The following is a 15,043-nucleotide window of genomic DNA, read 5'->3' as shown; positions in this document are numbered from 1 at the left end:
TGAAAATAGTCACAGCAGAATATGTTCGGCTGGTTACCATCCAGACATTATTTAATGAGATTTTCCCATAGATATGAGGAGTTTTCCACCCTGTGCAGCAGTTTATTTTTCTCTTAATTAAATGTCTGCATGAACACAAAAAAAAAATTCCCAAACTGTGTTTAATGAAGTGTTAGAAAAAGCCAAAATGCTGGTGTAATAACGGTCCCCATTAAGTCTTGATTGTCTGACTAGAACATGGCCTGAAGAATTTAAACAGGATTTTAAAATGGATGCAGAAGTGTGTCAGTTAAATTTGTTTAACCCTCTGTGAGCAACTTTGATTTGCATCTAGATTCAATTGTTCACATGCATAACTCTGGGATTTCAGAGGGTTGAAATGCCTGTGTTTAACACCCATGTACATAAAGACCCATACACTACACATGTTATACAAAACCACATATGCAAGATACATGTCATTTTAAAGGTCCCTCCTTTTTCAAGTGGTCAGAAAATGCAGGTTTCATCAAATGTTCCTGTAATTGGTGTTTAAAGAGTTAAGGGTTGACTTTTCATGCCTTCAGAGGGAAAACAATATTCTGTAAGATGCGGGGAAAGAGCTGTGACAACCGTCAGCCAGCGGCCAAGCTTTCAAAGTCTTCTACTGAGATTTGAGGAGATTAACACGCTAGCATTAACTCCAATACAAGCAGAGGATTGAATTAATTAAAGACTTCACTAGGCTGTGGTGCATTCAGCATCGATACCCCCCCATCTCCCTGCACCCACCCACTGTAAGATTTGAATTTATCCAACTCAGCCTGTGATGAATGCTCTTCTTTTTTTTCCTTTTTCCAGTAGAGCTCATGCTAATGTAGGAGATATATAAAAGGGTGTTGAGAAACTAGTTTACATGTGTTTCCTGAAATGCCCTTGTGATGCTTTAGATAATGGTTTCATTTCTGAATATGTTTCAGAGCGCTGAATACTGAGACATCCAGTAATCTCCTAAATCAATATGCAATTTAGAAAAAGAATCACATCTAATAAAGATAATACAAAACCTAGTTGAAGAAGAAATAACACAAGTGTGTGTGTTGTTCATCAGATCATGACTGAGGAGGCTTTGGATGTCGTGGTGGTTGGCTCCTGTATGACTGACTTGGTGAGGTGAGTAACTAAAACTACCAAGTTACTGACAGTGACTCAAACTAATTAAATAAATTCTCTGTGTTCTGGTGGAAATTAAACTAAATAAGCTCAATATTTGAGGGGAAGTCTCTGTAGACGCAGGAAGTTCCTTTGTATCCCCAGATGGGCCCAAGAGGAAATAGGATGTTGGGGAAATCTTCTCTGCCCTATTAGTAAATGTGATTCAAAAAATGAATAGGATATAATTATTACATTATATTTTAGTATATTATATTATATATATATTATATTATTATTGGTTGAACGTGTATAATTAAATACAATTTTATTTATAAAGCGTCTATTACAACAGAAGTTGTCTGTAGGATAAACAATGACAGGTAAAAACTCCCCTAGTGGGAGAAAAACCTTAAGCCAAACAGTGGCAATGAAAACTCCCCTTTAGGAGGGAAGAAACCTGGACCAGGACCTGGATCATAAGGGGGGACCCTCCTGCTGGAGGCCAGCTGGACAGAGGAAGAAAAGAGAAAACAGACAGAAAGAATGAAGAACAGAGAAAGGAGAGATACGGACACAACGGCTAACTGGTACAGTACAGGGATGACTGCACAAGCAGATGTGGGGGCAGAGCAGAATGTCAGCAGGCATCTACCAGACATCCATACAGACAGTTGGAAGCAACAGTGGGATGATCAGAGGGGGGACTGCAGGTCAGCATGCAGCTCCTGAAGCTCTGGCCTGCAAACGTGCACAGAAGAGAAAATGAGGGGGGGCAGACCAGCACAACAAACTACAAAAACATGGAGAACAATGATGGCTCTGAGATACTTATAATTAATAACTGAGAAAGAGAAAAGAAGAAGGGTGATGGGCACCGTTATGTGGATCGTGTTGGTGTCCCCCTGCAGCGTAGCTCTATAGCAGCATATCTACAACGAAGCTATGGTTAGGACGAGCAACTGTAACTGCATCTATGACTACTGGCTCTAACACACTAGAGTTTACACTAACTAGAGGTTTACTAAACACTAACTACTAGTGGTTTACTAAACATTAACTATAGGCTTTACTAAACAGAAAGGTTTTAGTTTGGTTTTAAAGGTGGAGGTGGTGTCAGCCTCCTTAACCCAGAGTGGAAGTTGGTTCCATAGTAACGGTTCCTGATAGCAGAACGCCGTCCTCCAAATCTACATTTGGATAGTCGAGGGACTACGACTAAACCTGGTCTATCAGAACGGAGAGCTCAGTTAGGAACATATAACTTGGGTCACGTACTCCAATGGGGGCCCTGAGGTCACCCATCGCGTCTGGGAGCAAAAAATGTTAAAGTTGTCCGATTGGGCCATGAGTTGGGTCACACACACCAATGTGGCCTGTGAAGCTCCCTGTGTACTCTGTTGGCTGAAGTTGCCCCATTGGGCCATAGCAGTCACTCTAATGGGGGCCCTCAGTATTTTCTCTTCCGTTATGTGGAGAGTTTTTGAATGTCTGAGCTACATTTCACAGTTTTCCTAACATTTTCATTTTCAGTAGAATTCAGCTGTTTTTGCAACAGTTTGGCTTTCATTCAGCATCTGTTTTCTGTCTACCCTCCCTTCCTCTTCTTTGTTCAATTTTACTTCATGATCTCTTTCCCTTTATCCCCCCTCCTTCTACCTCCTCTTCTTCCTCTTAATCTTTATTTGTAAAAAGTTCTTTAGCAATTGAAAATGTTTTTCACCTTCTTCATACATTCCAACAATTTTATTTAAGATAAACACTACCCAAGCTATCAAAGCCTCCTTTTTTTGCTTTCAGCCACTTGGTAAATTATGCTAAAAATCTACCAGAGTTCCGCCTAAATTCTTCAACTCATCCTCCCATCTTCAATACAGAGCTCCTTTCTTCAGCTGACCTTCCTCTCTTAACCTTATCTTCTCTTCAGTTTATCTTCTTTTCAACTGATCTTCCTGTCTTGCAGTTTTTCTTCTTGTCTTTAGCCTATTGTCCTCTTTTCAGCTCTTATTCTCCTTGTCAGCTGATCTTCCCCTTTTTGAGGTTGAGCCATGTTCTGGGTCTCTGGAAAGCACCTAGAGACAACTTCTTATGTAATAGACGCTGTATAAATAAAATTGAAAATTGAAATTGAGGTCAACTTCTTGTCTTCAGCGCATCTTTCTGGGTTCAGCTGATCCTCTCTTCAGCTGATCTTACTCTCTTGACATCATTTTCTCTTCAGCTCTTATCTTCAGCAAATATTGCCCCTTTTCAGTGCCTCCACCTGTCTTCAACTTCTAAGTTTTCAAATGTCTGAGCTATGTTTTACCATTTTCTTTAAATTTGTACCCAATGTTACTATATTCAGCAGTTTTTCCTGCAACGTTCAGCTTCACATCATTCAATCCTGTATTTTCAAAGGAAATGCAGCTTTTTTGGTTGAATGCTGAGTCAGCACCTTGCTTAAAATCTTTATGTTGGACCATGCCTTAAATAGCACCTTTTTTTATTTTATTGTATCTTATTCTTCAGCTTAAAATGTATTTTTATTTTCCCTTAATGGTTGTGTGGAATATATAGTATATGGTCTGAAGGTTGTTTTCCATCATGTCTTGAAATGGACTGTACAGTTCTGCCTACACATTGAGGAATTGAGGAAGTCATCTAAAGTTAGACACTGCTGTGGCTTTTTCAGTATTTGTCCTAGAAATGCTATGATGCACGTCAGTTGTCCAACAGTGTTTAGTTCAGCAGTTTTTTTCTATTAGATAGTAACAATTAACTATCTACAGGTCTTTTCACTAAATCAATTAAGATACAAAAAAAAAAACAGATCATCTGCTGGTGCAAGTTGTAAACCAAACTCAATTATTTAAGAAAATGCAAGGAGAACCATCTCGTCAAATGCTAAATCCAACTCATGGTTAGAAAGATTCAAACATTTTGAAGCACCAAAACCTCCAGGAATATACAGACACTATATCAAAAACTATATGACCAGTGAAGTGCAGGGACTCCTCAAACTCCAAAACACTGCCTTTAGGTCTGGCAACAAGGCCCTCTACAGGGGGGCCAGAGCGGACCTAAGGAGAGGCATCAAAGCAGCAGCACACAAACACTTCAGGAACATGAAGTGAGACGTGTGTTGAGGACTGTAAACCCTAGGAAGGCTGCAGTACCAGACACTTTCTGGAGGCCTGCAGCCGACTGGATATCAGACTCTGAAAGTAGCCTAAACATTCGATAAAACTTTATTCATTAAAATCTGAGTCACATCAGTTCGTACCAACCAACCTTTCAGTGACATGTTAGTTTTATTTTAAAAAGACAACTTTAGAGAACCGATTCTTCGCTGCAAATTGTGTTTTAATGTTTGTCTGTTCAAATCTCTAGTAGTCGTCCCATACGATCGTCATGGTGAGTGAGAAATGTCCAATCTGTCAGCAGCTCCTGTTGAAAGGTTCGTGTCGGTCCGAACCAGAGCGTCGCTGGGACAAATTCAGGGCAGCGATGCAGAAGGATCCTCTTGGTGACCTAAATCAGCTGATGATCCAGATCCTGGATCATCAGGTACCTGAAAACTCCCTCCCTCCTGATCCTGCATCAGCAGTGTCCTCTAACAGAGCCATGGTTGCCATTGTGATTGACAGGTTCCATCGTTGTGATTGACACCTTCCATCGTTGTGATTGACAGGCTCCTACCTTTACATGTTAATGTGGTTGATTGTGAGATTGTTGCAGCTCGTGTGTAACTTATCTAGTTATGTGGGGACTGTCGTGTCTTTCACGTGTGGTCGTGAACTTATTGATGACGTCACATTTTTCTCATATTCTGGACATCAGTGCATCACCAGTGAGTGTCGCCAACGGACAAAACATCAGAAATGTGCATACACCAGCCTTGATGTGTGCGTGAAGGACCACGTGAGCGTAGAAAGTGGTGTACGTACATTTTTTGTACATGAGGCCCCAGGTCTACTAACACCACGGCTGTGGTGAAGAAGGCTCAGCAATGTCTCCATTTCCTCAGGGTGCTCAGTAGAAACAGCCTTGAGGAGAAGCTGCTCATGTAGTTCTACAGAGCCACCATGGAGAGCATCATGGCATACTGTATCACAGTGTGGTACGCTGGGTGCACAGCAGTAGACACGAAAGCTCTGCGGAAGGTGATGGATGGATAGATGGACGGACGGACGGACGGACGGACGGACAGACAGACAGACAGACAGACTATTGCTTGCTCACGATTTGCTAGCAGGGCAACACACATCATGAAGGACTCATCCCACCCCGGTCATCACTTTTTCAACGTGCTGCCCTCAGGCCGGCGCTACAGGTCTCATAACGACAGGGCCAACAGGCTCAGAGACAGTTTCTTCCCGACAGCCACCAGCACTTTAAATACTTTTCACAATAAAACACACTGACTTTAAATCCGTAAAACAAATGTGCAATCATCCTGCCATCTGTTCTCCAAAGTCATGTAGTTAAATTTGTGTCCAAGAGGGGATAGAGTCCCGTTCAAACAAGGATAGGAAAAATCTCATCTTTGCTACCCAGTAGTAAAATTTGAAATTGGGAGGCCACTCATTTCATAATCCCATGATGATTTCTCCAAACTCACCCTTGGTACTTTATGGTTCCAGATAAATGCAGTTATGCTTTTATTGCACATATAGTCTTATATAATTGCTGCTTACGATATTGTCAGTGTTGCATCATCCTTGTACGTGATGAGATTTTTTGAGTCGGATCCATTCCCACAAAGCATCAGTCATCAACTGCAGCACATTGAAAAACAGTTTTCATTGATAATAATTTGTCATCCCTTTGCGAGGAATTACACAATCTCAAAATGTCCCAAAACAGCTTTCAAAATTCCAAAACTACCAGTAGCTCCAGGCAATGAAGCACCATGTTTTAGACTGTGCAGCAGTTTGTGTTATACAGCATCTGTTTGTTCACTTGGGTGTTGGCAAAAAAAGATGTGATTAAAGAGCAGCAGTCTCTGCTGTTGTGTTGATGAAGAGTTGCAGGGCATATTTGTGTGCCTTTGTTTCGCAAGCATTCAAATTGGACCATCGTAGTTGTTACCCAGACTGTCCCACATGTTCTTGCTCACAGGAAACACATGCCATTTCCTACCAGGTTTTTTGAGGAAGCTTCCACTCCTGCTAGTGGAAACGTGCCATACTCTCCCCAGACAATGTGGACATCCTTTTTTTTTTTAAAAAAGGATTTGAAATTATAAGCTCAGGTATGCTTTACTTTCTTTCGTTTATTGTTATTTGATGAAGTGGACATTGGCTTTATTTTACTATCTATTGGCACTTTTCCACTAGGGGTCTACTCTGCCGAGGTTCTAAGCGGGCTGAGTCAGGCCGTATCTGACGTCATCACGCTACAGCCCACCAATTGGTCAGGGGGTTGGCCAGTCAGATATCTGTCAGGATGTGGACATCAGTTGAAAAGTGACGTTGACGGCAGCTACCAACGGGCTTTTCAGCCGCGCCGAGACAAACTGAAATTTAAAAAAACCTTGCCGACTGACCAAGCAGTACATATCTTTTAATGTAATAAATTAAAAGTGTTAATAAACAAAAAGACAAAACTTATGTTTTATCTTTTTTTTTTTATGATCCAAAAAATTTTCCAATCCATCACTCTAATCCAAGAAACGATCCTATCCGTGAGATTTTTTGATCCGTTGCACCCCTATCCTGTATTGTGTTACGTATAAGAATCAACATTAAATTGAGAATAGCTCACAGCTTTGTAAGATGTCGCACAGGGAAAAAAATGGAAGCTCTTAAATCAGAGAGTTTGTTTTAGCTGTCTTAGGGCAAGTCACAAGAGTAGGGAATGTAATAAGCCTTTGACCTGTTATGTTTGCAGGCAGAAAAATCCCATCATTTTACACATTGAACATAAGGCAAGAACAATGGCTGTAGCAGTCATTCATGCACTTGTGTCACTTTGTGGCAATACTGGGGCGGGGTAAGATGATTAGGTGCTCTCTATTGTGCTTGTACAGGTGAGGGCAAGGTACAGGACCAAGACTGTGAACACCTATGGTTCCGTAGACCCTGGATGTCTAGAGATTTGTAGTGTGAGTGAACAAAATTTCATGGACTTGCCTAAAGTCTACACACAGAAACCCATGCCGAGGAGCAGAAATAACATCCTCACTCAGCAAGATCTAAAGGGTTGGACATATCTTCAAGGCATTAACATTCCCAGTCCCCAAGTAAAAGTGGAGTTATTAATAGGCACCAATGCACCGAAGCTTATGGAACCGTGGAAAGTAATTAATAGCCAAGCGAAAGACATAATGCATTTAGGACTCTACTGGGGTGAATCGTGAATGGTCCTCTGACAAGAGGGGGCTGTGTCTTTGCCAAGTTGTGCAAATCACGCATTAAGGAGAATTGTGCAAGATCATCAAGACCATTACGAGCCTGGTATGCTGAATACAATACTCCAGAATTTGTATATGGATGATTGTCTGAAGTCTGTGTCTACGGAGATGGAAGGCCTAAAGATGGTGAATGACCTGACTGCTGCTTGTGCCAAAGGAGGATTCCACCTCTGGACGTGGACAAGCAACAGCAGTATAGTCTTGGCCAACATCGCTGAAGAACAGTAATCTGGGTCAAAGTACCAACTCTGTTGAGACTTCTCTTGGGCTTTACTGGCGCATGGACACAGACATTCTGACCTTTAGGCTAGCCATGGAGTAGCGCCCACACAGAAGACAAGCCATATTATCCAAGGTGTCATCCATCTATGACCCTTTAGGTTTCCCTGCATCGTTTACTTTGCCTGTGAGGAGAATGCTGCAGGAGATGTGCCAACTGAACAACAGCTGGGATTCTCAGACACCACACACCTTTTCCCAGCAGTGATCCGAGTGGTTGTCCAACCTCCATCGCATCACAGATGCATAAAGCCAATGGGTTTCGGAAAACCTATTCGCATGCAGTTGCATCACTTCTCGAATGCCAGTGTGTATGGCTATGGAACTGTGTCGTACTTCTGGATGGAAGATGAGAAAACGGGAGTCAGTGTTGCCTTTATATTGGGCAAGTCCAAGGTCGCTCCTTTAAAGCAAACAACTATTCCTTGTCTCAAGTTGACTGCCGCTATTCTGACTGTCCGCGTGGACAAGATGCTGAAGAGGGAGCTGCAGTTGCATCTTGGCCCATCGGTCTTTTGGTAGACAGCACTTCCTGGCTGATGGGAAGAATTACACAGACATATCCTGACAAGAAGGGCCATTTTCGTTCAGCTTAACTTAAAACAAGTACGGGCCAATCTGTTGATGGAAGCTGAGTTGCCATGAAGACCCCTATGACAGCTGTCCTGAGACTGAGAAAAAAAGAAATTTCTCTTGCTTAGTCATAGGTTAAACTTTACAAAAATGTCTGGGGTTGTGTGGGGTTAATATTCACAATTATGGGGCCGTGGTGTAAAAGCCATTTATAGTCACTTTAGTTTATGTCACGGGTGGAGAGGATAGGACCCAGATGCAGTAGTTCCAAAAACAGTGATTTATTAAAGGAGCATGAGGCTCCTTTTAAGAAATGACTCTCTAGCGCCACCCTTCACCACGACGGCCGTCGGGGGTACTGCAGCCAACAGCGAAGCCGGCACGGGAGAACGGGGAGAACGCGCATGCAGCGTCATGTGACGTCACATCCGCAGCCCAGCGGGGGAAATTTGGGCCCGAATTGCAGCACATTTTGCAGCACACAGCCTGTGCAAGGCAACGGAGAGATACGCTAGAGGAAACATTCTTTTGGGTTTGGAACGCTTCATCTGACATTATTACTAGAAAACTTAAAACGTATACGAATTTTTTTCATAAATCCTGCCTCAATCCTGCCTCAAGCTCCTTTAAGTTAAACAAAACCAAAAGCACTGCTGAGCAGGATTGCAAAAAAAACACAAGACATTACAAAGAACACAAACATTACAAAATCCTAAAACCAGACCCGAAACATAGAGGAACAAAACAGTACAGACCAGCAGGGAGCAAAGGAAAGACAATACCAGATATACACAGAAGACTTGAGACATAGGTGCAGACAATCAGGGTAGATGGGGATAAGGAAAGTCAAGACGTAACTGAAACAAAGATACCGGTTTCAAAATAAAACAGGAACTAAATAACGAAACTTTGACAGTTTAGTTTTATAAGTATTATTTATTTAGTCTTTATTTATCCAATAGGAGGTGTGTTGCACTAGGTGTTTAGTCACATGGTGTTTCATGTGAATGTAGAGGTGTGCTCACTAATTATGTAAGGGCGTGGAAGGTGGGGATCACATGGTTCTTACCGTAGCCTACTGCCAGTACACAGCACAACTTTATTTTACAGCATGTGATCAAATTAATATAGCGGCCTAATTTTATGGACAAAAGAGATCTTTGATTATTTTGAATAAATAATTCGGAATGCCACCCAACTGCACTTATTGTTTGGACATTTGTATGTTGGAGGGCTACACATTGAGAACATCCTGTCCCTTTCACATCGAGGCCAACAGGCTGCCCTCCACACATACTGTCTATATATTGACATATAAAGGGTATACATCTTTACATGCTCATACATATGTAAATATACCAAGATAACATCATGTACATGCAGTCAACTATACAGTCAGTTATACATACATATCCGTATATCCCTTTGTGTGTATACATATAAATTAATGGTAAAAAACTCCAGTCCTTAATATAGACAAACAAATATGTAAACATCTATTTATGAGTACGTAAACATCCTTATTATGTAATCTATTTAATTATTATATATTGTATGTTGTGTACTATATAACAGTTCATGGTTAGCATTCCCGTACCTAATCTGCTCATTAGAAATTTAACTAGTGAGTTTCTGCTGTAAAGGGCAGAAGTTGTCAATTAAGAACTTAATAAGTTTATGTAAAATTACCTGTTTTTTGGGAAAGATTTTAGGATGGGGGTCAAAAGATGGATAAGGAAATACATTTGCAGTCCATTAAAATGATGTGCATGGCTTTTGTAGTTGGAAATCCAGCATCTGGATGGTTGGCAGTACAGTAACCTTCTGACGGAGGCAAACACTCACACGCTTTGTTTCTGGTTCAAATACCCAAACACACCTTGCAGTGTTTAGTGTTAAATGTATCAGGCTGACAGACGTGTTAATAGGTAGTGACATGCTATTTTTAAAATCTGCAGTACACAGAGAGGAGGTGCAGATCTGTTAAAGTTGTCAATCCATTGTCAAAGAGATACAGTGCCCCCTACTGCTGCAGCTTGCTTAGTGGGTACACTTCTACTGTGATTGTGCTCTGAAACAGATGACAGAACTCCTACTTTTAAAATGTGCATAAGCAAAAATTTTGCTCAGATTTACATCAAGCAATTTTTTTGATCGATACATACATACATACATACATACATACATACATACATACATACATACATACATACATACATACATACATACATACATACATACATACATACATACATACATACATACATACATACATACATACATACATACATACATACATACATACATACATACATACATACATACATACATACATACATACATACATACATACATACATACATACATACAAATTCAAATATTCCAGCCGTATCCACAAATAAAAAATAAGATGAAATAAAGTAAAATAGAATAAAAAAGAGCTTTTTGCTATACATACAGTTTTATTTTTAATATTTTTAAGTAAATCAAATTGCAAAACATTAGATCAACATTATTCATCAAAGCAATTTGCATTACGTAGCAAAATACACAATATACACAACAAAGTAAAATAGCCAAAATAAAAACAAAATGGTTAAAAGCTTGCAAAAAAAGACAAAAACACATTAAAACAGGCCTTGCATAAAAAGTTCAGTTGGTTATTTTAAACCCTTAATTTATATGATCCCAATGAATGTTTATGACCCCTACCGTCTCGTTTCACGCACACGATGTGGAGTCACACTTCAGTTCTGGAATGTCGGTTTTGTGTATGTAAAGGCACTCCTTTGCAGGATTTTCCTCTCTTCCTAAATGCCAATGGAGTAAAATTTTTAGCTTACTTTTTATGGAAAGGTTACAGAATGGTAGTATGTAAGCGCCTTCTGATGAACCACGCTCTGTGGGGGCGATCGTTGTCATCTTGGAGGATAGAGTTTGGTCCCAGACTGTGGAGATATGGGTTTGCCACTGGTTGCAGAATCTCATCTCGATATCTCTCTGCATTGAGATTTCCTCCATTGATTATAAAGCCTTGTTTCTCTAGTGAGGGAGATGCCACCCCACACCATCACACTGCCTCCACCAAAAGATGTTACTCTGTCAGTGCAGCAATAAGCACAGCGCTCTCCAAGTCTTCTCCACACTCTGACCCGATCTAACTGCCGTAGGCAGAATCTACACTCATCGCTGAACATAATGTTCATCCATATGTTCGTCCACATGTTGCCTACACCAGTGCAAATGGGACTGACGGTGAAAAGCAGTAATGGCAGACCTCCTGGGCCCAACGAGACTGGAGATTGGCTGCGTGCAGTTTGTTCCGCATTGTCTGGGAAGAGAGCCGTTGGCCATATCGTCCTGCAAACCTTGACAGCAAATCTGTAGAAGACAGCCTACGGTGCTGACAGGGTGAGGGAAATAGTCTTCTTCAGATGTTGTCTTCTTGGGATGCCCACTTTTCAGCCTGTCTCTGATATCCCCCATTAAATGGAACTTGGCCTTCAGTTTGGAGATGGTACTAGGGCTCACTCCAAACAATGGCGCAACTTGGTTTTGCAGAACACATCAGCTTGAAGTTGCCCTATGGCACGGGTCCTATCCAGATCAGTCAAACGTGACATGCCAATTCTTGGAGCAGACACCTACTGGCCACTGTAGTTGGGCCCATGCATACAGGGGCTCCCAAACAGGTGCCTAATTACCACCTAATTGACAGCAAGAGCCCATAACAAGGGTCAAAAGCAACATCAAAATAATCTGTTAGACATTAGCAGAGAAGATTTGGCATTTTTTTCATGGGCACAACCCACATACTCAGCTCTGCTGCTCATCCCACAAATGCATGTTCCTGACAGATGTGGCACCATTTAAAAGGGAAACAAACAGGCTTTCCAACGGTGTACGATGTATTGCCAAGAAGCATTGTTACAACAAAGAAATAATCTACTAAACACACATGTCCTTACTTTTTGTGCTAAATTTATATATGTGTGAATGCAAAAATTAAATAAATAAACAGAGTAGTTATAGTTCCATAAGCAGCGAACAATTCAGACACTGAGCAGCTTGATAAGTGGCTTGTTATATCTCATGGCTGTTCCTGACTACCAAGTGTATAATGGCAGCTCGCATGGGTTTCTAACAAATGATTCAAAAGAAACACACAAAAATAAACACCCACATATGAACCTCTTGTTGGCAAAACAGTTTACTCTGATGATGTAAGGTTTGGTGTGCTCACTCAGCCTGTTAGATGTTAAGTCTCATTTCCACCTTTACATGATTTCCTGGAATCTCAGTAACAGAATTTGTGTGAGCAAGAACAATTGTACAAAAGAGATCAAAACAGTCTACCTCAGTTGTCTATTGAGTTGAAAAAGCCACTTGTTGGAGTAACAATGTAACTTTTGAATCACTTTGAATCACCTTGTTGTTGAATTGTGCTATAGAAATAAACTTGCCTCACCTTTGCACATGAATTAAATCAATTAGTAAGTTTATTAGAACCATTTTATGTATCCTCACTACTCACTAATGTTACAGGTAAATGCTTGAAATGACTGAATACCTCATTTTTAGGCCACTGTGTGGAGGTTAGGAACTGTGGAAAACAACATTTCAGTTTATTTTTGTCCACATCTACTTCCCAGTGTTGCTCATCAACAGCTGATGCATTATTTCAACAGAGACCGCAGAGAGGGAAATGAGAGCCAGCCTGAAAGCAAACACTTCACGTCACTGAACACCTGCATTGGCCTTTTGGTTCCGTGGGAGAAAACACTCTGAGGTTGCACTTTGGCACATATCTGCCCTGTTTGCTTGGTGCACTCGCCACAGAAAAAAAATAGCCAAGTGTCTCTCAAGTCTTTATGAGTCATGGGTGGGTTTATTTAAGAATTTGAAAATCTGTTTATCTTACCTGTCAGTTATCCGACTTCAGGTAGCTGCCAGCCAAAGCTATAAGTCATCATTATAAAACCTTATAATTAATGAAACAGTTTTCATGACTGTTTTATAAACTTTTACGAATATCTCAGTAAATGTCAAATTGGGATAGTTGGACACCTGTCAATAATCTTTTCAACTACCATGCCAAATAAGAAGCCTTCCTACCATCCAAACTACCATCAACACAAGACTAAAGTTAGACCTAAAAGGACCGAGGATCTTTACTCGCAGAAGTACCAAAATAGTGTATGGCAGGATAAAAAGACCATCTCCATTTCTAGTCTGTTACTGGCTGACTACACACTGAGCAATCAGAATATTATTTTTGTTATTTTTTTAAGGTTATAGTCAAGGTCAAATTCATTTATATAACACATTTAAAAACAACCAAGGCTGACAAAAGTGCTTTACAGGCAAAAATCAAACATCACTAATGCAGATTGAAACAGATGGAGAGAAGAAAAGGTATGGCAAGAATATTTATAAGATGTCAAAGTTCCGCTTGCATTGAAGGCCAATGAGAAAAGATGAGTCTCAAGCCAAAACGTTTGACTGTAGCAACAGTTGGAGCTGTTTTAATTTGTATTGGTAAGGTGCTCCACAGAATGGGTACAGCAACTGAAAAAGCATGGTCACTTCTAATTTTAGGTCTAGATCTGGAACGATCAAGGGCCATCTGTCTGAAGGATGACAGTGGGCACAATAATTTAGCATGTATGACTCTTTCAAAATCATTGGGTAAGACTTCACTTTGACCAACAGTCTTAACTAGAGGAAGTTAGTATTCACAACAGAACTAAACTGTTTATCAAATGTAAAGGTGCTGTCAGAGCACTTTTAAATTGAAAATTGCATTGTATCAAATTGAGAGACAACACAGAGAGACGCCACAGTCCCTCTGCTGGCTAGCATAACCAAACATAACCAATTTCTATTTTACTTTTCTTGAGAAGATTTATGTCCGACCAGTTCTTCAAATCACTAAGGCATCTTTACAATGTCTGCATTGAAGAAGATTTACAGGCAGATTAATATGCATATTGTCCACAAGACAATGAAAGGACAGTTTGTTTGTATACAGTGTATATATGTATATATATCAGATTCACCTACATTATGTTGCATTATTCGACTATACATTTAGGCAAAGGCTTTCACCTGACAATTCAATTTGCCATATATTCCTTACCTCACTAAAACTGGGCATCTTTTTGTGAAAGTGGCTGACTGATACTGTAAACATTTCCCTTTTGAATTTTATAATTTCATTGAACATGTTTAAGATTGGTCACTACGGTGGCTTAGTGGTTAGCGCTGTTGCCTACCAGCAAGGTTGCATGGTTCGACTCCCTGGCCCGGCGGGAGTCCTTCTGTGTGGAGTTTGCATGTTCTCCCTGTACTTTGGCTTACTCTCACAGTCCAAAAACATGCATGCTAGGTTAATTAATGATTCTAAAGTGGCCATAGGTGTGACTGTGAGTGTGTCTGCTTGTCTGTCTGTATATGTGGCCCTGTGATAGACTGTCCAGGGTGTACCCCTGCCTGTAATGAGCTGGGGTCATTATGGATAATGTGTAAGCTTAAGAGATAACAAGCAATTGGTTTTTTTTAAACATAATCCTTTTTTTAAATGGCAAATTAAATTATAATTTATACTCAATTATACTAATTTATTATATACTGTATAAGAGCTAACCCCTTCCTAAAGTGTGT

At 40.4% G+C, this 15,043-nt stretch overlaps 1 protein-coding gene across 1 annotated transcript in view; it reads left to right on the top strand.

Annotated features, from left to right (window-relative positions):
- Positions 1–15,043, top strand: part of rbks (ribokinase) — a 60,862-nt gene that overhangs the window by 1,792 nt on the left and 44,027 nt on the right. The window contains exon 2 of the mRNA XM_061744407.1: positions 1,091–1,152. Within this exon, the coding sequence (XP_061600391.1) occupies positions 1,094–1,152 (59 nt within the window). The 5' untranslated portion in view covers positions 1,091–1,093. The remainder of the gene's footprint in view (positions 1–1,090; positions 1,153–15,043) is intronic.

The sequence above is a fragment of the Cololabis saira genome, chromosome 16, assembly GCF_033807715.1.
Source record: "Cololabis saira isolate AMF1-May2022 chromosome 16, fColSai1.1, whole genome shotgun sequence".
NCBI classification, from domain to species: Eukaryota; Metazoa; Chordata; class Actinopteri; order Beloniformes; family Belonidae; genus Cololabis; species Cololabis saira.
This window is presented reverse-complemented; position numbering and strand designations above follow the sequence as displayed.